This window comes from Delphinus delphis, chromosome 3 (genome assembly GCF_949987515.2).
Source record: "Delphinus delphis chromosome 3, mDelDel1.2, whole genome shotgun sequence".
NCBI lineage: Eukaryota > Metazoa > Chordata > Mammalia > Artiodactyla > Delphinidae > Delphinus > Delphinus delphis.
In genome coordinates, this window is record NC_082685.1 from 8,852,878 (window position 1) to 8,877,481 (window position 24,604).

General features: G+C 47.4%; 2 protein-coding genes across 11 annotated transcripts in view; both read left to right on the forward strand.

Annotated features, from left to right (window-relative positions):
- Window positions 1–8,386: 8,386 nt before the first annotated feature.
- Window positions 8,387–20,113, forward strand: QTRT1 (queuine tRNA-ribosyltransferase catalytic subunit 1). 2 transcript variants are annotated; one of them, XM_060006611.1, is made up of 10 exons: window positions 8,387–8,630; window positions 8,873–8,941; window positions 9,037–9,175; window positions 15,527–15,605; window positions 15,756–15,871; window positions 19,025–19,163; window positions 19,397–19,472; window positions 19,575–19,684; window positions 19,772–19,859; window positions 19,949–20,113. In XM_060006611.1, the coding sequence occupies exons 1-10, from the start codon at window positions 8,388–8,390 to the stop codon at window positions 20,099–20,101; spliced, it is 1,212 nt and encodes a 403-aa protein (XP_059862594.1). In that variant the 5' UTR covers window position 8,387; the 3' UTR covers window positions 20,102–20,113. The 2 variants fall into 2 exon arrangements, with proteins under 2 accessions (XP_059862594.1, XP_059862595.1); XM_060006612.1 differs by lacking the exons at window positions 19,397–19,472; window positions 19,575–19,684.
- A 2,606-nt stretch (window positions 20,114–22,719) lies between these two features.
- The window catches only part of DNM2 (dynamin 2), a 93,447-nt gene continuing 91,562 nt past the window's right edge, over window positions 22,720–24,604 (forward strand). For all 9 annotated transcript variants that reach the window (XM_060007756.1, XM_060007757.1, XM_060007750.1 and 6 more), the window contains exon 1: window positions 22,720–23,037. In XM_060007756.1, the coding sequence (XP_059863739.1) occupies window positions 22,877–23,037 (161 nt within the window). In that variant the 5' untranslated portion in view covers window positions 22,720–22,876. The remainder of the gene's footprint in view (window positions 23,038–24,604) is intronic.

Sequence of the window (24,604 nt, forward strand, 5' to 3'; positions counted from 1 at the left end):
CCGAGACATGACGTGTTTTACAATTTTTTCTTGTTCACCCCTCCAGGGAATGGATTTTTGTCTGTTTTTTCACTGCTATGTTGCCCGCTGTGAGAACAGTGCCTGACACAGAGTGGGTGCTCCGTAATGTTTATTCATGTGTGTATGTTGGCATTTACTGTGTACCTTCATAATGACCCTCTACCCCAATTTAAAGATGAAGACACTGAGACTCACAGAGTGGCCATCGCCTGACTAAAGTCACCTGGCTTCTGAGTGGCAGAGCCTGAATCCCCTCTTCCACTTCCTCTGGCTGTAACCCCTTCGCGCCTGCTCTGTGCTGCAATCCCTAACACTGCCTTCTTCAGGAAAAGAAGCTGTATGAGAGGGCGGCTTCACAGGGCTCAGACAGGCCGAGATTTCAATTCCTGTTCCTGGATTACTACTCCTGTGACCAGGAGGGAGTTAGTAAATATCTCTGCCTCAATTACTTTATTCATAAAATGGAGATGATAATAGTACCCACCTCATTGTCCTGTGAGAGTCCAATAAGGCAGTGACAGCGTATGGCTTACCAGACACCAGACACACACTGGCACCTGCTCCATTAGTGTTGGCAGCGTTGGCTCTTAATCATCATAATTTTTTGGGAGAACGAAAAGAAATATTGGAAAATCAGGAGAATGAGGCTAGAAAAGCTATAGGAAGAATGTTTCAAGAAGGTGGGAGTGGGCTTCCCTGGTGGCGCAGTGGTTGAGAGTCCGCCTGTCGATGCAGGGGACACGGGTTCGTGCCCTGGTCCGGGAAGATCCCACACGCCGCGGAGCGGCTGGGCCCGTGCGCCACAACTACTGAGCCTGCGCTCTAGAGCCCGTACGAACCACAACTACTGAGCCTGCGCGCCACAACTACTGAAACCCGCCCGCCTAGAGCCCGTGCTCTGCAACAAGAGAAGCCACCACAATGAGAAAGCCGTGCACCGCAACAAAGAGTAGCTCCCGCTCCCCACAACTAGAGAAAGCCCATGCACGGCAACGAAGACCCAATGAAGCAAAAAATAAGTTAAATTAAATAAATTTTTTAAAAAAGGGAAAAAAACGCATGCTTTAAAAAAAATAATAATAACACAGAGTTACCAGAGTTCTCCTGTTAAGGGGGCAGGTGAAATGGCGTTGGAGAGGCTGTGCAGAAACAGGCACTTCCATATACTGCTTGCTGGTGAAGGTGCAAACGCCACAAACCCTATAGAGGGCATTGAATAGGATTTATTATTCTCTTTGACCTAGTCATCTAGCTGCTGGAAAGTCTTCCTAAAGAAATACTTGCTGCCCTGTGAAATGACTTAAATACAAGATCATTCACTGCAGCCTTGTTTGTAGAAGCAAAAGATTACTCACAAGTGAGAATCAACAGGAGACCCCATAAGTGAGAGCTGGTCTACCCATACTTTGGAATACTAGACAACTTTTGAAAAAGAACAAGGATGGGAATTTCCTGGTGGTCCAGTGGTTGGGATGCCTCACTTTCACTCCAAGGGCCTGAGTTCAATCCCTGGTTGGGGAATTAAGATCCCACAAGCCATGCAGTGTGGCCAAATTTTTTAAAAATAAATTAATTAATTAAAAAAGAAAAAGAACAAGGAGACTATGTACTGACATGGGATGGCCTCCAAGGTGTACACAAGAAGGGAAGTGCATGCCCCACGGTTACTAGCAAGCCTCCTTTTGTGTATAAAGGGATAAAAGTAAGTATTTAACTTAATATTTGCTTCTGTTTGCATGAAAAAACACTAGAAGGACGCAAGAATCTGATAAAACATGTTACTAGGAAAGGCTGAGTTGGAAAGTGAGTGTGGGGGGGATGAGTTTGTTCACCTTTTGTACTTTCTGAATTTTTTATACATTCAGAAATGTGAAATATTACAAATACAGAAAAGTGCATAAAATACAAAAGTGCCGTTCATTGAACACTCTTGTAGTTACAACCTCCAAAGACCAATATTTTGTATTTTTGTTCCATATGAAGATTTTATATATATATATATATATATATATATATATATACACACACACACATATATTTTATTTTATTTTAAAATTTATTTATTTATTTATTTAGGCTGTGCCAGGTCTTAGTTACGGCATCTTAGTTAGTTCTTAGTTACGGGATCTTTCATTCGAGCTCTCAGTTGTGGCATGCATGCGGGATCTAGTTCCCTGACCAGGGATCGAACCCGGGCCCCCTGCACTGGGAGCACGGAGTCTTAGCCACTGCACCACGAGGGAAGTCCCAGTACATATATATTTTAAAAAGGAGTGTTCAGCTCAGCTGTGTTGAATTCTGCTGCCAAATCATCTGAGTAATGAAAGATGTCAGTAAATGGCTCAAACATCTGAAAATGTGTTCAATCTCAGCAGCATAAAATCATGGAATGCACATTAAAGCCAAAGGAGATGCCATTTCTCAGTCACCCGATCGGCAAAATTGAACAGTTCTATAAATATAGTTGGTGAAAACCTGATGAGGAAGCTTATCTACACTGCTGTTGTGGATGTCAATTGGTGTGATCACCTTGAAAAAAGTTGGTCCTGCCTTTTCAAGTTGAATGTCCACCTGATCTAGGGTCCTGCAGTTCTATTCCTAGGATTCTTGCAGAAGTGTACAATGAGATGCACACACAAATACTCAGAGCAGCACTGTTTATAATAGCAAAACCAAACACACAAAACAAAAGCTGGGGACTTCCCTGGTGGTGCAGTGGTAAAGAATCTGCCTTACAACACAGGGGACGCTTCGATCCCTCGTCAGGGAACTAAGACCCCACATGTCGTGGGGCAACTAAGTCTGTGCCACAACTACTGAGCTCGCATGCCTCAACTAGAGAGCCCGAGTGCCGCAAACTACAGAGCCCATGCGCTCTGGAGCCTGTGCACCACAACGAAGAGCCTGCGTGCTACAACAAAAGATCCTGCATGCCTCAACGAAGATCCCGCATGCTGCAACTAAGACCGGACACAGCCAAAAATAAATAAATAAATAAATAAATAAATAAATGATGAATAAATCTTTAAAAACAAAAACTGAAGAGTTCACAAGTCCATTGACTGAGAAATTATAAGTACATCGTGGTATATTTATACCAATACATAAAAAAGAAATGAATGGATCACAGCTACATACAACACAAATGAATTTTACAAACATACTTGTAAGGAACATTAAACAAATCACAGGGACTAGATGTGGCATAATATGATTTTATTAGTGGAATAGCTGTGGGACAGACGGCAATTTCTCCCATACCTCCTTTTTGCTATTGAGTTAAAAAAAAAACTACTATGAAACTTATACTAGAGTAAGTTGTAAGGGTTTTGAAATTTTTAGACAATTCCATGAGTCAGTGATCCATGACTAGTGGAAAATGACAGTTCAAACACTCTGTTAGTCTATGAAAGATTCCAGAAGATTAAAAAAAAAAACCTCCACCATTAGTATATTGAGATGAATCAACCCTAAACAAGACAACTGCAACAATAAAGTACATATTTTCTTTTATATGCTGAAAAATATGTAAGTATAGACAAGAGTGAATACTAAGGACTTCCCTGGTGCCGCAGTGGTTAAGAATCTGCCTGCCAATGCAGGGGACAGGGGTTCGAGCCCGGGTCGGGGAAGATCCCACATGCCGTGGAGCAATCGAGCCTGTGCGCCGTACTACTGAAGCCCCCCGTGCGTAGAGCCCGTGTCACCGAAATGGGAAGCCACCGAAATGAGAAGCCTGGGCACCGCAATGAAGAGTAGCCCCCCATTCGCCGCAACTAGAGAAAGCCGGTGCGCAGCAACGAAGATCCAACGCAGCAAAAAAAAAAAAAAAAAAAGAAGAAGGAAAAGAAAAATGAATGCATACTAAACATCACTTAATATTAAGAGGTTAAAAAAAAATTAAGAGATGAGAACTATTTACATGGGACAGGCATGGGAAAGATAATTCACAGTATACATTTTATGTGTATTTTTTAAGCATGTATTATCTATTTAAAAAACTTAAATCTATTTAATTAAAATGGAATCATAAGTCAAGTTTATTAAATTCCTGAGTTCTCAAAAACTTCTTTGTATTTCATACATTTTTTGTTAGTGCACACGTTTTATTTACATATATATATTTACCATATACTGTGGTAAAATATAAATTTTACCATTTTAAACTTTTTTCATATTTTCTAAAAGATTTCTTTCCCCCCTTTTATTGAGATATAATTAACATATAATATAACACTGTACTAGTTTAGGTGTACAACATAATGATTTGACATATGTATATACTGCGAATATATTTAATTTTTTAAATGGGAAATAAAAACATAAAAAAATATTAAAAAAGGTAATCGATCTCCTGCATGCTAGCTTGAGGAGCTTCACAGATCCACTTCTTAGTGAAATGTGAAAAGTATTATAAAACAATCATTTAAAGTCTCTGGAAATAATCTCAAGGGCATACAGTAAATGAGGAAACAACTATTGAAAAAAAATCTATGAGTAAATTCGGCTAGACCAGGGAGCTGGTATTTGATATCTCCTACCTCCCTCCTTTATACCAGTTCAGCGAGATGGAAACTCCAGTCCAGACTGGAGTAACCAGTAGCAGGAGGTTGCTCCCCAGTCGGAGGGCTAACTTCTCAGGAAGGGCAGCAAGTCAGTATTTCTCATTCTACTCACAGCTACCTGTGTTGAGGCTTAGTTACAGACAAGTGCAGCTCTTCAAAGAGAGAATAACTGAGAATTTGCCAAAATTATGGAAAGACCACAATCCTCACATCCAAGAAGTCCAGGGAATCCCAAACAGGATAAATTAAAATTATTAGATACATCATGTGAAATTGCAAACTGGCAAAGATAAAGGAATAATTTTTAAAGGAAACCAGAAAGACAAAAACAGATCTCAAGAAATAGCATTTACATTTACATTACAATATCACTTACTATTTCTTAAGTGATAATAGAAGCCACAAGTGGAATAAATTCAATGTGCTAAGAGAAAATAATTGTCAACCTAGAATTCTATATTCGGTGAAACAATTTTTCAAGCACCAGGGCAAAATAAATTTCTTTTAGGTAAACAGAAATTTAGAAAGTTTATCAACACAGGGTTCTTATTATTGAAAAAAGTGTCAAAGAGGTACTTCTGACAAACAGAAATTGATCTGAGATCTGTGAGTAGAAGTTATAAGCAAAGATATTGCTATATATGTGAATATATTTATAAACATTGATTGCGTAAAACAACAAGAACAACAATAATGCCAAATTTGTGAGGAAAAAAACCCCGGTCAAGATATCAAACACTGGACAGACAAGCCTTCTGAGTTCTGAGTTCAACTGTCTAGAAACCTTAAGTTGATTGGGACCATGGTAAAGGTAAAAATCTATAATTTGTTAAGTATGCCACTTAAAATTGCTAGAGCATCTACCACAAAAATATAAAGTGCACAGAAGTTTCATAAAATAAGAGGGAAAATGAATTGAGAAAAATTTTTTTGATTGATTCAAAAGAAGGCAAGAGAGATAGGAAAGAAAAAACAAATATAAGAACCCACAGAAGCTACAAGAATAGAAAGCCTGTAAAAAGATGGTATCAGATCCATTATAAATGTATATTGGTAACCATTATAAATGTAAATCGACTAAACTTATCAATAAAAGGCAAAGATCATTGGAACGGTGGAAAAGTACAAAAATCCAGCTTTTTGTTGTTTTCTAAATATACACAAACGAGACAGAAAATTTCTAAATAGTGGGATATACAAAAATATTTAAGGGTTATCATAACATGAAAGTAATTGGGGAGGTTATTTTATTTTATTATTTATTTATTTATAAAAATATAAAAATATTTATCTATTTATTGGCTGCATAGGGTCTTAATTGCGGCACGTGTGATCTCTCGTTGTGCCTCACGGGCTCTTCGTTGCGGTGAGTGGGCTTCTCTCTAGTTGTGGAGCACTGGCTCCAGAGTGTGTGGGCTCAGTAGTTGCGGCGCACGGGCTTAGTTGCCCCGCGGCATGTGGGTTCTTAGTTCCCTGACCAGGGATCGAACCCTCGTCTCCTGCACTGGAAGGCGGATTCTTAACCACAGGACCACCAGGGAAGTCCCCTGGAGTAGTTTTTTTTTTTTTTTAATTTATTTAACGTATTTATTTTTGGTTGCGTTGGGTCTTCATTGCTGTGTGCGGGCTTTCTCTAGTTGCGGCGAGTGGGGGCTATTCTTCGTTGCGGTGCGGGGGCTTCTCATTGCGGTGACTTCTCTTGTTGCAGATCACGGGCTCTAGGTGCGTGGGCTTCAGTAGTTGTGGCTCGCTAGTTCTAGAGCACAGGCTCAGTAGTTGCAGCACACGGGCTTAGTTGCTCCGTGGCATGTGGGATCTTCCCGGACCAGGGCTCAAACCCATGTGCCCTGCATTGGCAGGTGGATTATTTAACCACTGAGCCACCAGGGAAGTCCCTGGAGTAGTTATTTTAATATCAAATAAAAAGATATACACGGGCTTCCCTGGTGGTGCAGTGGTTGAGAGTCCGCCTGCCGATGCAGGGGACACGGGTTCGTGCCCCGGTCCGGGAAGATCCCACATGCCGCGGAGCGGCTGGGCCCGTGAGCCATGGCCGCTGAGCCTGCGCGTCCGGAGCCTGTGCTCCGCAACGGGAGAGGCCACAACAGTGAGAGGCCCGCGTACCGCAAAAAAAAAAAAAAAAAAAAAAAAAGAATACCATGACCAAGCTGGATTTATTTCAGGAATGGAAATAAAATGTATATAATAAATTAGAAAGTAAATATTATATGATTGGACTTTCTTTTCTTTTCATTGTTTTTTTTTTTTGGCCCCCTCCAAATCACAGCCTGGCCAGTAGTGACACTAATCTCTCCAAACCTTTAGGCCTTTTTTAAGTTCAGTCCCAGAGGTGGAGGGCATGAGCTGGTACTACTGAGAAGGGGAAGACGGAGGTAGGTAGGCAAGCTTGGGAGGACAATCATGAATTCTGCTTTAGACATGTGGAGTTTGGATGTCTACAGATGCCCACTGGGGGTGTCAAGGAGGCATCTCTCAAGAGGAGATGGGAGTTCAGGAGAGAAGACTATGCTGAGAATAAAAATTTGGGTATTGTCAATGTATAGAGGGTTTTTAAAAAAAATTAATTTGTTTATCTTATTCATTTATTTTTGGCTGCTTTGCCTCTTCATTGATGCACGCTGCAGTTCTCTCTAGTTACAACGAGCGGGGGCTACTCTTCGTTGTGGTACAAGGGCTTCTCATTGCGGTGGCTTCTCTTATTGCAGAGCACAAGGCTCTAGGCGCGCAGGCTTCAGTAGTTGTGGCTCGCGGGCTCCAGAGTGCAGGCTCAGTAGTTGCGGTGCACGGACTTAGTTACTCCGTGGCATGTGGGATCTTCCCAGACCAGTGCTGGAACCTGTGTCCCCTGCATTGGCAGGCAGATTCTTAACCACTGCACCACCGGGGAAGTCCTGTATAGAGGTTTTTAAAAGCATCATATCAATTACAGGATATGTGATATACAGTCATCGGTGGTGGAGGGTTTTTAAGATTGGGGGAGTCAGGAGCAACTGACGGTGAAAATATGAGCCAGTGTGGGAATATCAGATGAGTGTTGCTGACAATGGCAATAGCAAGTTCAAAGGCTCTGAGGTGGGCTTCATTGGTGGGCGCTTTCCAGACGTGGACTCAGTGAGGACTCCACCACACTGAGAAACTGGTAGCATTAGCCCAAGGCTTCTAGGTCAGGCTCTTGCTGAGATCAGCCGGGCTTTCGGCGGGTGGTCCCGAAAGGAAGGCTTCTGGGGCAAACTCGCCCTCTGCTGGCCAGGTCAGATATCAGCTCCATTTCCAACCATAAGATTATTAAAGTATTAATATATATCTATACTGTTATTATTATTATTAGTGGGTTAGGACCCAGGTTGTATCCCTGGTCGGGGAACTAGGATCCCGCAAGCTGAGAGGGGCGGCCAAAAAAAAAATTGACAAAAGATTACGTCAGGCACTGTGTAAAAATCTATATACATCCATCCTGTCATTCAGTATTCGCAACGTCCCTATGTCTAGATACTATTATTCGGCCCATTTGATGGAAGATAAAATTATAGCTAGAGAGGCTTTCACTTCGAGGAATTGTCAGGAACGGGCCTCCAAACCAAGACAATTTTAATGTTTCGCAGCAGTGTGCTGCCTGTGGGAACTAACTGGGCGCAGCGCAGAGACAAGCTCGCAGACGTCCGTTTCCATGGTTCATCTGACGCTCTCCCTAAGCTTCGGCCCGCGTCGCGCGCCACGTGACCTCAGCCAACATGGCGCCGCCCAGGGTGTTCCACGGACCACGTGGTTCCGGCAGGCAAGATGGCGGCAGTTGTCAGCCCGACGTCCCTGGAGTCGGCTCCGCGCATCATGAGACTGGTGGCCGAGTGTAGCCGCTCTAGGGCCCGGGCAGGGGAGCTGCGGCTGCCACATGGGCCGGTGGCTACTCCAGTGTTCATGCCAGTGGGCACGCAGGCCACCATGAAGGGCATCACGGCCGAGCAACTGGACGCGTTGGGCTGCCGCATCTGCCTGGGCAACACCTACCATTTGGGTCTGAGGCCGGTGGGTGGGCTGTGCCCCGGGCTGGGCGGCGGTGAAGCGTGGGGGAGCCCAGGAGATTCCCTAGACCCGGGCACGCCTCCTAAACTCTATCGACAAAACGCATATCGAGAGTCCCGGATGGCTCAGGCCTTGTGCTGGGCGTGAGGAACCAGCGAGGATGGAAGTTGGCCAACCCTGTCGCCCCAATATGAGCCCCAAGGGTTGCCCTCACCCCTAGCCTGACCCTTCTTCCCCCACCCCAGGGCCCTGAGCTGATCCAGAAAGCCCGCGGTCTCCACGGCTTTATGAATTGGCCGCACAACCTGCTGACGGTAAGGCGGGGTCAGCGCCGGGATCCGAGAGCCCTCCTTGGGCGTGGATATTCCCAGTCCCGTTCTTGTCAGCCCTGCGGTGGGGTTTCCCTCAGGACAGCGGCGGCTTCCAGATGGTGTCCCTGGTGTCCCTGTCCGAAGTGACGGAGGAGGGCGTCCGCTTCCGCTCCCCTTACGATGGTGACGAGACCCTTCTGAGCCCCGAGAGATCCGTGGAGATCCAGAACGCGCTGGGTGAGCGGATACCGGGGAGCCGCCCCTTCCCCTGCCTTTCGGAGGTGGAGGTGAGGCGGGCCTGCTCTTTTCGTGCTGCTCGGCTTTGGGCAAGTCACTCCCCCTCCCTGAGCCTCACCTGAGGGGATAGTTCACAAAAATGACGATGTAATGTCAGTAAATCTCTTATCACAATGCCTGACATGTATTAGTAGCTTTTCGTATTATCTTTCTTGTTACTGTTTCTCTTAAATAGTAAATTAGCTGGGCAAAGATATGTTGAAATAATGGGGGCAACAAGGGAGGTATCGGGGAGGCTTTAGACCCCTCCCATCTCCATCAATATCCCCTATTCCTTGATAAGGACAATTAACATTTCTCAATCTCATAAAGTGCTATGGAAACAGGTTCAAAACTTCCCATCTTCCAAACAGACTGGTGCTTTTAGACCCCTCTATGTACAGATTCTGTGGCTTCTGCTTATAGCAATGGGCCTGGGTGCTGGTGCTGTACCATCCGTGGAACTTACAGTCCAAAAGGGAGACAGGCATTGGTGAAAACATCTTAATTAGAAAGGCAGAAAAAAGAGAAAAAAAAAAAACCCAAAAAACAGTGCAGGTAGAGTGCATTGTATATTTCCATTTGTATTGGGAAAAAAAACCCCAAATCCCAAACACATGATTTGCTTCCGGTATCTCAGGAAAGAAAAATAAGAAACTAGTATAGGTTCTCGGAGGGAAGGGAACTGAAGAGCTGGGTAGACAGGGAGCATTTAAATTCTTTTCCTTTTTAAAAAATTGGGATATAATTGACATGCAATAAACCGCACATATTTAAAGTGTACCCTCTGGTACGTTTTGACACATGTATACACCCATGAAACCTTCACCATAATCAAGTTAGTGAACATGTCCATCACCCCTAAAGGGTTACTTGTGCCCCTTTGTAATCCTTCCCTTGGTGGGCAAGAGACTTTTCACCAAATATCCTGTTGTATTTTTTTAAATTGGGGGTGCATTTAACATTTTGAATAATTATATATTATTATTAAAATAAGTTATTAGGGAATTCCCTGGTGGTCCAGTGGTTAGGACTCTGTGCTTCCACTGCAGGGGGCACGGGTTCGATCCCTGGTCAGGGAACTAAGATCCTGCAAGCCACATGGTGCAGCCAAAAAAAAAAAAAAAATTTGTTTTAAAGGCACAAATAGATATAAGGTTGGGACCCTGACTGTGAAGGCCAAGTACATGGGACTTTTGGCATGATTCAGTCTGTAGGCTCAGGGAATGTTGCCCTAGGCCTAAAACCTATATGGATGAGGAGGAATAAACTAGATGTCCAAAGGGGCAAAGTATGTTCTGGAAAGAGGAAGCAACCAGTGCAAAGGACCTGAAGCAGGACCAAGACTGGCATGGCTGGAGCTGAGTGGGTTAGGGGGAGTGTGTGTGTGTGTGTGTGTGTGTGTGTGTGTGTGTGTGTGTGTGTAGGGTGAGGACAGGGAGGTGTTGGGGACAGGTCCTACAGGACCTTGTGAGTTTTGGTTTGTCCTTTAAAGAAAAAACTTGAACAAGAAAACATTTTGTATATATTTCTATATAAAGATGTGTGCAGGAAACAGTGGTCTTCCCATGCCTATATTCTATCCATCTCTTTCACAAGTCACCACTGTTTCTAGTTTCTTATGTATTCTTCCAGAGTTTATGTAAATACAAGCAAGTTCAAATCTATTCTTATTTTTTCCATGATGAGAGCATGCTATTTATGGCACATTCTTCTGTACCTTGCATTTTTATTAATTTTGGAAAATTTCAAGTGTATACCAAAATAGACACAACCCCATTGACCTGTCACCCAGCTTCAACAATCACCAGGTCACAGCCATTATGTTTCATTAGTATCATAGCCCACTTTGCTTCTCCCATGTTATTTTCTGTGGGAATTTGCCTAAGATTGGTGTTACGTTTCATAGAATTGTCCAGTAAATCCCCCTGGGCCTGGAGTTTTGTTGTGGTAAGGTTTTTAATGATGAATTCGATTTATTTGATGAATTCGATTATAATGATGAATTCGATTATTTATTTTGATTTGGCTATTCAGATTTTGTGTTTCATTTTGGGTCAGATTTGATAAGTTGGATTTTTCAAGGAATTTGGCCATTCCTTGAACTTTATTTCAACTTTCTTGGCATAAAGTTGATCATTAATATTCTCTTATTAACCTCTTAATGTTATAGTGCCTGTAGTGATGTCTCCTTTTTCATTCCTGATGTTAAAAACTTGTGATCTCTTCTTTCTTGGTGTCTGTTACGGGTTTATTGATTTCGAGTTTGTTGATCTTTTCCAAAAACCAACTTCTGGCTTATTCATTTTCTTCATTTGTTGGTTTTCTGTTTTGTTGACTTCTTTGTTTTTTTTTTTTAAATGGCTTTATTGAGATATGATATACAGACAATTCACCCATTTAAAATGTACAGGTTGGGACTTCCCTGGAAGTCCAGTGGTTAAGACTCCATGCTACCAATGCAGTGGGCACAGGTGTGATCCCTGGTCGGGGAACTAAGATCCCACATGCTGCACAGTGCGGCCAAAGATAAAAAAAAAGAAGATCAAAAATAAATAAATAAATAAATATAAAATGTACAGTTCAGTGGTTTTCAGTGTATTCACAGAGTTGTACAACCATCACTACAATCTAATTTCAGAACACTTTTATCACCCCAAAAAGAAATCTTGTATCCATTATCAATCACTCCCTATTCCACCCTCCTCCAGTCCTATGTAATCTACTTTCTGTCTCTATAGATTCGTGTATTCTAGACATTTTATGTAAATGAAATCATACAATAGGAGGTCTTTGTGAATGGCTTCTTTTACTTAACATAATGTTTTTCAGGTTCAGCTATGTTGTAGTATGCATCAGTACTTTATTCCTTTTTATAGCCAAATAACATACTAGTTAATAGAAATGCTTCATTGATTTTATTTTATTTTTTGATAGTTGCAATCTTATGTATCTTGTTTATTTTTAAATTTTTCGCTAGTTTTGCATTGGTTTTCTTTTTCTAGTTTCTTAGTCTCCGTAGATCATCTGTATTATATCAAACCGAATCTCAGACGTCCTACCACTTCACCTCTAAGTATTTTAATTTTTATCTCCAAAACATAGTTTTTTAAAAAAATTTATTCACTATTTTTGGCTGTGTTGGGTTTTCGTTGCTGTGCACGGCTTTCTCTAGTTGCGGTGAGCGTGGGCTACTCTTCGTTGCAGTGCACAGGCTTCTCATTGCAGTGGCTTCTCTTGTTGCAGAGCACGGGCTCTAGGCACGCAGGCTTCAGTAGTTGTGGCTCACGGGCTTTAGTAGTTGTGGCTCGCGGGCTAGAGCGCAGGCTCAGTAGTTGCAGCACACGGGCTTAGTTGCTCCACGGCATGTGGGATCTTCTTTGACCAGGGCTCGAACCCGTGTCCCCTGCATTGGCAGGTGGATTCTTAACCACTGCACCACGAGGGAAGACCCATAGTTCCTTTTTTTTTTTTAAACATAATCACAATACCATCATCCCACCTACAAACAATTAACAATAATTCATTAACATCATCAAATATCTGGCCAGTGTTCAACGTTCCAGTCATTTCATAAATGTCAGTTTTTCTTACAGTGTGTTTACTTCAGGATCCAAATAATGTGCAGATACTGCAGTTGTTTGAAAGATCTCTTCTCTTTTTTAATATATTATATATATTACATATCATATAGTTTTGCCTTCCAATTCCATTTTTTTTTTAGCAATTTGCTTTTTCTTTTTGCTTCTTTTTTTTCATTAAATTTTTTTTTTTTTTTTTGGCCGAGCCGAGCAGCTTGTGGGATCTTAGTTCCCCAACCAGGGATGGAATCCATGCCCCCTGCAGTGGAAGCCCAGAGTCGTAATGATTGGACTGCCAGGGGATGCCCCAGCAATTTGCTTCTTCTTTTTTTAAAAAAGATTTATTTATTTATTTATTTATTTATTTATTGTGGCTGTGTTGGGTCTTAGTTGTGGCACGCAGGATCTTTCGTTGAGGCGCACGGGCTTCTCTATAGTTGTGGTGCACGGGTTCCAGAGCGTGTGGGTTCAGTAGTTGCAGTACACAGGCTCTCTAGTTGTGGTGCGTGGGCTCAGTAGTTGTGGTGCATGGGCTTAGTTGCCCCGCGGCATGTGGGATCTTAGTTCCCTGACCAGGGATCGAACCCACGTCCCCTGAATTGGAAGGCAGATTCTTAACCACTGGACCACCAGGGAAGTCCCAGCAATTTGCTTCTTGAAGAAACTGGTTCCTTTGCCCTATAGTGTTTCACCGGGTCTGAATTTTGCTGGTTGCATCCCCTGGGTGTCGTGTAATAGTTTTCCTCCACCCTCTAGATTTCCTGTAGGTTGGTACTTGGATCTAGAGGTTAGAGCCAGATTCAAGTCCTTCTTCCTTTTGGCAAGAAGTCTTCACAGTGTGTCTGTCCATCAGGGGGCATCTGATGTCTGCCTGTCTCTCCCAGTGAGCTGTCATGCTCCACCCCAGGAACCATTATTAGGAATTGCAAACCTGTGATGTTCCAATTCTGTCATCCTTTCTTCATTTATTAGCCAGATTACTTCTGTAAAGAGAAACATTTCTCGCCTACTCCTGGGAGAGCAAGCAGTTTAGTTCACACAGGAAGAGTGGGATTCATTCTTTTCCCTCGTTTACTAGTTTTTATGGGTTGATTACGTAGCATCTTCTAGCAATGATCAACTAATGTTTAGTTTTTTAGGATCACCATGCACTCATGAGTTTAAATGTATTTGATACATTTCAATCAATTGCAGTTAAAATCGTTATTGCTACTCAAATCGCCCCATCTTTGGCTAGTGTGGTACACTGTGCTTTTTTTCTATAATGATACATCTTGGCAATATTTCCTTGCGATTTCTAACCTATAAGTCCACAGTCTCTAATCTGAAATTCTTGTGGCCAGATAGGTGTCAGAATTCAGAATTCTCACATTTTAGAAAGATAATAAAGGGTACATACCATTTATTACACAGTACCTCAATTGAGTCTGGGGCAGTACCCTGTGGTATTACACTTCACTTTTTTTTGTTTTTTTCGGTACACGGGCCTCTCACTCTCGTGGCCTCTCCCGTTGCGGAGCACAGACTCCAGATGCACAGGCTCAGCGGCCACGGCTCACGGGCCCAGCTGCTCCGCGGCATGTGGGATCCTCCCAGACCGGGGAACGAACCTGTGTCCCCTGAATCGGCAGGCGGACTCTCAACCACTGCGCCACCAGGGAAACCCACTTCTTTTTTTTCAATTAAAAAAAATTGTGGTAAAATACACATAACATAAAATTTACCATCTTAACCATTTGTTTTTTCTTTTTTTTGGCTGCACTGTGCGGCATGCCAGATCTTAGTTCCCTGACCAGGGATCAAACCCATACCCCCTGCAGTGGAAGTGCAGAGTCTTAACCACTGGACTGCCAGGGAAGTCCCTACACTTCACATTTATTGCATTAACACTTATGAACCTTCACAGTAAATTAGGTTTTTAAAAAGATGACAACTGTTGGGCTTCCTTGGTGGCGCAGTGGTTGAGAGTCCACCTGCCGGTGCAGGGGACGCGGGTTCGTGCCCCAGTCTGGGAGGATCCCGCGAGCCGCGGAGCAGCTGGGCCCGTGGGCCATGGCCGCTGGGCCTGCGCGTCCGGAGCCTGTGCTCCGCGACGGGAGAGGCCACAGCGGTGAGAGGCCCGCGTACCGGAAAAAAAAAAAAAAAAAAGATGACAACTGTCTCAGGTTTTGCTGCCAAATGAGGATGCCATAAGCATAAGAAAAATCCTATGATTTTGAGAAGTTTCTGGATTTTGGAATTGTGGGAAAGAACCTTCCATTAAGGCCTGGACCATGGTTTACTTAACTAGACCCCTGTGACACTTGGACTCCCATCTTGCTATTACCCAACACACTGTGAAGAATCACTTGCTACACATGTCACTTGGTTCTTGAAGGGTAAATCTGCAGAGGTGGGATTTTTGTTTTTGGCTGCACCGCACAGGTTGTGAGGTTTCAGTTCTCCGACCAGGGATTGAACCCGGGCCCTCGGCAGTGAAAGCGCCGAGTCCTAACCACTGGACCGCCAGGGAATCCCTGAGGTGGGATTTTATTCTACAGTAGTACCAGGGCAGGGTTTTAGCTGAGGGGTGGCAAGATCAGATGTGCATTTTGAAAAGCTTCCTCTGGTTGCTGTATAAGCAGATTGGGGGTTAAATGGGAGTCAGCAAGACCTGGAGAGGTACCTGGGGTCCAGCTTGTCCTCAACGTGGGGGCTTTCCCAGTGACTGTGTTCCTGTCTCACTCTCCAGGCTCAGACATCATCATGCAGCTGGATGATGTGGTCAGCAGCACTGTGACAGGGCCACGTGTGGAAGAGGCCATGTACAGGTGTGTGTGTGTGTGTGTGTGTGTGTGTGTGTGTGTGTGTGTGTGTGTGTTCGGAGAGGGAGGGGGAGAGGGAGAGGATCCTGGTCCTGCAGCCTTTTCTCCCTACCCCTCACCAAGTCCCTATGGCTTACAACCAGGGTCCTCTTTCAGATCAATCCGCTGGCTGGACCGGTGCATTGCAGCCCATCAGCGGCCGGACAAACAGAACCTCTTCGCCATCATCCAGGGTGGGCTGGATGCGGATCTCCGGGCCACCTGCCTCGAAGGTAAAGCCATGTGCCAACAGGACCAGGGCTTTTCCATTGCAGAGAGCCCCACGTTGGCCTGGCATGCGATGGTGCTGAGAGAGTTGGAGGTTTTTTTGTTTTTGTTTTTGGCTGTGCTGCGGCTTGTGGGATCTTAGTTCCCCAACCAGGGACTGAACCCAGGCCCTCGGCAGTGAAAGTGTGGAGTCCTAACCACTGGACCGCCAGGGAATTCCCAAGAGTGATTATTATGTGTTGTTGTTTTTTTTTAATAGTTTCCTTGTTTTTTTTGATGTGGGTTGCTTTGTTTTTGTTTTGTTTTTGTTTTTGTTTTTTTTTTGCGGTACGCGGGCCTCTCACTGTTGTGGCCTCTCCCGTTGCGGAGCCCAGGCTCCGGATGCACAGGCTCAACAGCCATGGCTCACGGGCCCAGCTGCTCTGCGGCATGTGGGATCTTCCTGGACCGGGGCACGAACCCGTGTCCGCTGCATCGGCAGGCGGACTCTCAACCACTGCGCCACCAGGGAGGCCCCTGATGTGGGTTGCTTTGAATTTTATTTTTTTCTGATGTTAATATTGCAACACCTGTTTTTATTTATTATTTTTTCTCTCTTTTTAAATTTTTATTTATTTATTTTTTTGGTTGCATTGGGTCTTCATTGCTGCATGCAGGCTTTTCTCTAGTTGTGGCGTGCAAGGGCTACTCTTTGTTGCAGTGCATGCGCTTCTCATTGCGGTGGCTTCTCTTGTTTCAGAGTACAGGCTCTAGGCGCACAGGCTTCAGTAGTTGCAGCATGTGGGCTCAGTAGTTGGGGCGCGTGGGTTCAGTAGTTATGACTTGTGGGCTCTAGAGTGCAGGCTCAGTAGTTGTGCGGCACGGGCTTAGTTGCTCCGCGGCATGTGGGATCTTCCTGGACCAGCAATCGATCCCGTGTCTCCTGCATTGGCAGACAGATTCTTAACCACTCCGCCACCAGGGAAGTCCAAGAGTGGTTATTAATTAACAAAAGAGCACTCTAGGTGGAAGGAACAGCTGAAGCAAAGGCCCTCAGGCAACATGGAGCAGAGTGTGTTTGGAGAATAAAAATTCCAATAGCTATCAATTTTCGGGTGTTCACCAGGCACTATGCCAGACGCTGGTCATGGACTGACCCATTGAGGTTTCATAAAGATCCTGTAAGGTGGGAACTACCAGGTTCCCAAGGTTATAGGAGGGGAAACTGAGGCACAGAGCTGTTAAGTTACTTACACGCAGCCACACAGCGTGCATGTTGCAGAGCTGGAATTTGAACCCAGACCTTGGGCTCTGGAACCTACAGCATTAACAGATACATGGAGCTGCTCCATCCCTGGGGAGTGAGACATGCAGTCAGTCAGGAGCAAGGGGTTGGGCCCGAGGCATTGTGCTGATGGTGGAGGCCCTGGGACAGCACACCGAGGTGCTGGGGAGCCATGGAAGGCTGTTGAGTGGGAGAGTGGGAGAAAAATCCCAGTGAGATAGGAAGCGTAAGGCCCATAGAGGAAGCTGGAGTAGTTGCCCAGGGGGAGGGTGACAGTGAGGCCTGAACCAAGACCGTGGTCATGGAGACAAAGTGGAGGCAGAGATGGGGGCTCAAAGGCAGTGAGGTGTCACGGACAAGACTCTGGGTTCTGGAGTCCACACAGCTGGATCCAACCCCCTGATCTGTTGCCTCACGGCTGTGCATCCTTAGGCTAGTGGTTTGGCCTCTCTGAGCCTCACTTTCTTCCTCTGTAAAATGGGAACATACTCCCAATGTCATGGGATCGAAGTGAGGAATAAATGGGAAAATTTGTTCAAGGTGTCCCACCTGCACCTGGCATCAGTGTATGCTGTTGTGAAGACTGTCCTGTTGTAATTCCTTTTGTCCTCAAACTGCCCACCACCCCCAGTCTCCACCCCCACCCCGGTCCAGTAAGTCTTTTTAATGGAGACCCACAGTCAGAAGTACATTTCGTGTCATGGCTCTGGATGCGTGCACATATATGAGAGTGGAAACCAAGGCTTCCTGAAGCATTTACCATTATACACGAGAGAATCTTTGATACAATATTTTCTATTCTCATTTAAAAAAAAAAACAACAGCAACAACCCTGATCTCATCCCATCAAATCAAATTCATTTCTCAGCCACCTGCAGTTTGACAAGCACTGTCCCGGTGGTGCTTCTCAGTGCTCTGAGTCTCGCCTGCACCAGAACCCCCCAGGCTCTCCCTATGACTGGGTCAGAGTCTGGGGCCAGGGCGGACCTGGGAAGCTGCATTTGAACAACTCATCCCCAGTTGGTTCTGCTGCTCACTCCGGCTTCAAAACCCAGCCCCAGACCAGGCCTGCTTTGTCAATGCTGTGGCCTCCCCCCTAGTTGAACTGGGCAGCTGGGGCCAGAGATAAGTCTTGGTTTTGAGGCTAGACCTGGGTTCGAATCCAGCCTCTGGCATATGTGGCCTGGGGCCAGTGGTTTAAGCTCTGCATGCCTCAACCACAGTGCAGATCTGCAGCTCCTGCCCTGCAATTCTGGAGCCTAATTGCCCACTTCTGTTTTTTCTTTTTCTGGTCTTACTGCGAGGCATGTGGGATCTTAGCTCCCTGACCAGGAATCGAACCTGCACCCCCTGCAGTGGAAGTGCAGATCCCTAACCACTGGACCGCCCAGGAATTCCCCTGCCCACTTCTAATATCCAAAACACGCAAGAATTTGCAATTCATTTGGTGGCAAGATCAGACTTACTGACCCCAGTTTGTTAGGAGTCTTTACACATTTTGTTGTCAAAATGTTACAGCGTTTGATGACAGGCTGTTCTTCAGCATGTAGGATGTTCACTGTTCTAAAACCTAGAAAATTTTGAAACACATCTGGCTTCATCTTAGGTTTCAGCTAAGGGAGTGTGGGCCCTGGGCCTCTCTCCTGAGGATTGAAGAAGAAGCCCTGACATGCAGCAGGCATTCTATAAACGGTAGCTGAGATCACCAGCAGCCCCCAGACACACATACACCACACATACACTCTCTCTCTCTCTCTCTGTCACATTTTCTTTTCCTGATGGCCTGTGGAGGTCTGGGCAGGGTCTGCCCTGAGGGTGAGGAGGAAGAAGAGGAGGAGACTGTGGCCTATTTCCTTTTTTCTGATCACCGCTGACCTTGCCTCTGCACCCCTAGAGATGACCAAGAGAGACGTGCCAGGCTTCGCCATCGGGGGCCTGAGCGGGGGTGAGAGCAAGGGCCAGTTCTGGAGGATGGTGGCGCTGAGCACCTCAAGGCTGCCTAAGGACAAGCCCCGATACCTGATGGGGGTCGGGTATGTGGAGGAGAGGGGAGATAGCCCTGCCTACGGGGAGGGGATTCCTGGGAACTCCTGCCTCTGGGGGTCGGGGAGGGGGAAGGACACAGCCCTGCTTGGGAGGGAACTGAGGAGGACATGGCCCTCTGCTGGGGGTGGTTCTGAGAGTGCCATTCTTGGGGATGGGGGCCCTGGGTATGTGACCAGGGCTTGAGGTTCTCTGCTCCCCTCCCCCACGGCCCCACCCCCAGCTATGCCACTGATCTGGTGGTCTGCGTGGCTCTCGGATGCGACATGTTTGACTGCGTCTTCCCCACACGGACAGCGGTGAGGCCCTTGGCAGGGGAGAGACCGGAGAGGGATTGCGGGGGCCAAGGAGGGGGGGAAGACCTGGTTGACCCACCTTCCCCTCCCCCTGTCCACCCCCAGCGCTTTGGCTCTGCCCTGGTGCCCACGGGGAACCTGCCGCTGAAGAAGAAACAGTATGAGAAAGACTTCCGCCCCATAGACCCAGAGTGTGCCTGTCCCACCTGCCAAAAGTAGGGGAGGATGGAGCCTGGGGGCAGGGGGAGGGCAGGGAGGGGGGCAGGACCCGGCACTGCTGACCCCCCTCCTTCTGTCCCCAGGCACAGCCGGGCCTTCCTGCACACACTGCTCCATAGCGACAACACCGCGGCCCTGCACCACCTCACTGTCCACAACATCGCCTATCAGGTGGGCCTGTAGCTGGGAGGGGTGAGGCAAGGGGGATGGGGGTCTCCCCTATGCTGGTGGCTGATTGCTGACCCCCCTCCCCACTGCAGCTGCGGCTGATGAGCGCTGTACGCGCCAGCATTGTGGAGAAGCGCTTCCCCGACTTCGTGAGGGACTTTATGTGCACCATGTATGGGGACCCCACCCTCTGTCCCTCCTGGGCCACTGAAGCCCTGGCCTCTGTGGGAATCACACTGGGATGACCCCGCTTGGGGGAGGGAGGGAGGGAGGGGATGGGAGATATTGAAGGATTTTTTTTTTTTTTAAATTATAACATAGAGTGTGTCCGTGTCTTCTTGGGGAGGTGGCCTGTCTAGGTTCCCTTCCTGGTCTGAGTGTCACTGGGGCCCATGTCACCCCCACCCCCAACTGATAATAACAACAAGTAACCATAGCAGCAGCTGTTATCTGGAAACTGAGCATGTAGGAAGTGCTCAGAGTGGGAGCTGCATTCCTTTCCTGTGGCTCAGGCCCCCCAGCCATCCTGGGGGTGGGGAAACAGGTCCAGAGAGGGGGAAGTCACTTGCCAAGGTCACCATCAAGGAAGAAGCACCTGGGCTCCAAAGCTCTGGTTCTTGACCTTGACTCTTCAGACTTAATCTAGTTGTCAGTAAACACAGTGATAATAACATGTGTGATCTAGAAGGTGCTTATACTGTGCCTGGCACTGTTCTAAATGGTCGTCAAGTGTATTTAATTCTTGCAACTTTATGGTTCCCCATTTTACAGATGAGGAAACTGAGAAATGAAGTCACTTGGTCATTATCACCCAGCAAATAAACAGGCCTAGGATCTAATCCAGATATGGCCAATTACAGAGCTGGTGGTGCTCTTAGAAGCTACAGTTTTTTAAACTGAAAAAGTAACACTTGTAGGATCTACAATTCAAATATCATAATTATCAATTTGTGTATTCTTCCATAAATTTTCCATGTGTACATTTTTTCATGAATGTCAGCATCCTATACATGCAGTTCTGTACCTTGCTTTTTTCCCTTCTCTTAGTGTATCTCAAATTGTTTACATGTCAGTACATGAAAACTTCCTCAATCTTGTTTACAGATGCTGCATAGTATTTATTTAATGAGCTCTATGGATGAGCAGTTAGGTTGTTTCCAGGTTTCTGTGATCGTGGTCAAGGCTGCAGTGCCAACCATTGTCAGTCTTTTTGCCTATCTCTGAGACTAATAGTTTTGGGTCATGGAGCAGGCATATACCTTTGGCCACTCTGCCATCCTCCTACTCCTTCTTTCTCCATTCCCCTGTTACCACCCCGCTCTGTCAGACTACTTCCCCACCTCCTTTGCTGCTAGCTCCTTACTGGGCTGTCTCTCTGGCCTATGTATGCCCAGCGTAATCAAATCATTTGTCTTAAAATTGTTCCACCTATTCCCGGCCTCTTTTCCAAGTGGTCAAGAGTTCCCAGTTCCCAGAACCCCCAACGTTACCTGCAAAATAACGTGTTTTTTCCTGGGGAAAGGGTCCGTTGAGTTTCATCGGGTACTCGAAAAGATCCAGGGGCTTCCCTGGAAGAATCTGCCTGCCAATGCAGGGAACACGGTTCGAACCCTGGTCCGGGAAGATCCCACGTGCTGCGAAGCAACTAAGCAACTAACAACTACTGAGCCTGTGCTCTAGAGCCCGCCAGCCACAACTACTGAGCCCGCGTGCCACAACCACTGAAGCCCACATGCCTAGAGCCCATGTTCTGCAACAAGAGAAGCCACTGCAATGAGAAGCCCACGCACTGCAACGAAGAGTAGCCCCTGCTCGCTGCGACTAGAGAAAGCCCACACGCAGTGAAGACCCAACACAGACAAAAATAAAAAATAAATAAATTTATTTTTAAAAAAAAGATCCAAGATGCGTTGAAGTTCAAGAGGCAGGGGAACAACGTTGCAGCGTTAGCCGCATCAAGACAGGCGTGAGCGGAAGGTATTCCTAGAGGAAAGCACAGCGTTTGCAAGGGCATGGAGACGTCTTAATAGGAATGAAAGTGGGAGCCAGCGAGGCCGTGCTAGACTGCCTCTCCCTAGGAACCATTAACAGCCTGACTCTCACCTTCAAAGTGCATTGGGACCCCGCGCAGGGAGCTGATTTGCAAGCCCGGGCCCGAGACGCATTCTGGGACTTTTAGTTTTCTCTAGAGCCCAGAAACTCACAAGTGAGGATCGCCACTGCATCCTACCAGGAGGTGGCGCGCGTTGGCGAGTACTGCGGGCCTACCCTCTGCTCCGGAAGACTCCAGTAGACACGACAATCACAAGAACGGGAGGAGGTTCTTTGATGGACAGGTACAGTTTTCAATCAGAGTCAAGATTCGGAGGTTAAGTCCCACTCTCTTGATTTGTTGGCTGATGAAACGGGGTGATATTTATATAAACCAATGGGAAATTTTTAGGGAACTAGGTAGCGTCAAGTGACAGACCGTGGTTAAGAACCGATCCCTAGTATCATTGGCCAGCTTTGTTGACTGGCGGTCTCCCTGCCAATAAGATTGGCGGATGTTCCTGCTATCCTGGAACTGCCCCCAATAGGCGGGGCCAAAATGCCTTTTCCCGAAACACCGCCTCCGGGCCTGGATAACTCGCTTCCCGCCGCTATTGGCTTCTAGCACAATAGCGACAGTTCTTTTGTCCAATGAGTCCGAGAGAAGGTCCCCAGGGGGAAGACTTATTTGGCCGTAGGCCCGTGCTTCGCTTTCATTGGCTTGTGTGCACGAGTGACAGCGCAGCCGACCAATCGGGGGTGGCGCGAGAGCTTTGGGTGCAGCCCCAGGGCCCGGGCGGGAGGTCGCTTGGGTCGGGTGTTGCCTGAGAACCGGATGAGGCGGCGACCGTGAGGCCGAGCCGGGAGCGGGCGTCGCGCCGAGGCCCGGGCGGGCGGGGAGCAACGGCCGCGGACGCCGCGGGGCCGCATCGTCGAGGGCCAGGGGCGGGCGGGGAGCGCTGGGCTCTCGGGCCGGGGCCGCCGGCGCCATGGGCAACCGCGGGATGGAAGAGCTGATCCCGCTGGTCAACAAGCTGCAGGATGCCTTCAGCTCCATCGGCCAGAGCTGCCACCTGGACCTGCCGCAGATCGCCGTGGTGGGCGGCCAGAGCGCCGGCAAGAGCTCGGTGCTCGAGAACTTCGTGGGCCGGTGAGCGAGCGGGGCGGCGACAGCGGGCAGGCGGCGGCCTAGGGCGCGGAGGGCGGACCGGGAATGGCGCGTCCTGCGCCGCCGGCGTAACTGCGGCGCTTGCGTGCCCGCGACGGGGACGGGGACAGGGAGGCGGGCCCTGTGGGACGCCCTGGGCGGAGGGCTCCCTGCCGGGGCTGGGGGGCGTGGGCCAGGAGGTGCGGTGAACCCCCGCCGACTCTCTGGCCCCCGGCTGTAGTGGGTGAATTATGCCATCTGGTTGTCTGTGGGTCAGGGATAGGTTCCCCTTCTCTGTCCGAAACCTGTCACCTAGATATCTATTGGGCCGATCCCTGCGGTCTGGCTGGCTGTTCATTTATCTGGAGCAGTTTCTGTCGTCTGGTTGGCTGTCTCTCTGTCCTGGATAGGTTTCCCCGCCGCCACCATTTGGCTATCCATCTGTCCAGTACCGCAGGGCAGCCCCCTGCTGCCTGGCTAGCTATCCAGAATGACCTGTCCTGTCTGGTTGCCCATCCGTGCCCTTCCCAGACTTTAACACTTAGCTATTCCTCTGTTGGGTTACCCACCTGGCCTCTGCTGTCTGTCTGACTGGCTGGCTGGACCTAGGAGACCCTGTTGTCTGGCTCTCCTGGGCTGACTCTTCAACTTGGTGCCTGGTGAACGCTGGCTCCTCTCTTCCAAGTGGACCCTTTTGTCTGTCTGTCCTGGTGTCTGTCCTTCTCCTAATCTGCCTGTCAGTGCACTAGCCGTCACCTCTGTGGCAGGGGGTGGTGGGAGCAAGCAGAGGAGAAGGGAGCTGAAGGATGAGACCTGAACTCCTTTCTATTGGAAGTAGGACCCCAGGGGGAACTTCCTCCAGGAGTCTCTCCTGGCCCATGTCAGGGTGCCTCCGGGGCCTTGGAACATAGGGTCCAAACCCCAAGCTAAAGCCTGAAAATTGGGGGCCCTCCTTGGATCCTGGGAAGGAACTTCTTGCCTGATCAGGTTGTGGTGGCAAGAGCTGGTATACAGCCTTCCCTAGGCAGCCCTGAGAAGCCTCAGATTGCCCATCTGTCCAGTGGACAAATTCCACTCTCTGGGCTGTTTCCAGGATTCAGGAAGCTAATGGATGCGAATGGACCCTGTGGCCACTGAGGGCGGTTGGTTCTCCCCTCTCCCTTCCCCCACCTCTTGTCCTTCTGCCTCCCAGATGGGTGGCCACTTCTGCATTCTGGGAAGGACTCCATTTGTGACTGTGGCTGCCAAATAATAACGTCATAGTCATCATTATTATTATTGTTGTTATCAATGTTAAGAGATAATGTTCATCCAGCAGGCCCCAAGCTGAGTTGTTTCTTGGTTCAGCTCAGAAAAGACTTGCTATTTGCCCAAGGCCACCAGGCTGGCACTCAGTGGAGCCCAGCTGGGCACCCAGCCCCGCCCCTGCCTTCCCAGAGGCCTGGGGTTTTGCTCCCAGCAGCACGAATTTCCTCCTTTGCTGCTTTGTCTCTGGCTCAATGCCCTCTGTCTACTGTGGCGGAAAGGTGTGTACTTGGGATCAGCGCGGCGTGGGTTGAGCCTCGGGCTG

Bases quoted from the DNA above. Each gene is read 5' to 3' on its own strand.
- QTRT1 (XM_060006611.1), top strand. From the start codon at position 8,388: ATGGCGGCAGTTGTCAGCCCGACGTCCCTGGAGTCGGCTCCGCGCATC. The intron at 15,872-19,024 runs GTAAAGCCATGT...CTGCACCCCTAG, and splicing joins CCGGGCCACCTGCCTCGAAG to AGATGACCAAGAGAGACGTG. The intron at 19,473-19,574 runs GTGAGGCCCTTG...GTCCACCCCCAG, and splicing joins TCTTCCCCACACGGACAGCG to CGCTTTGGCTCTGCCCTGGT.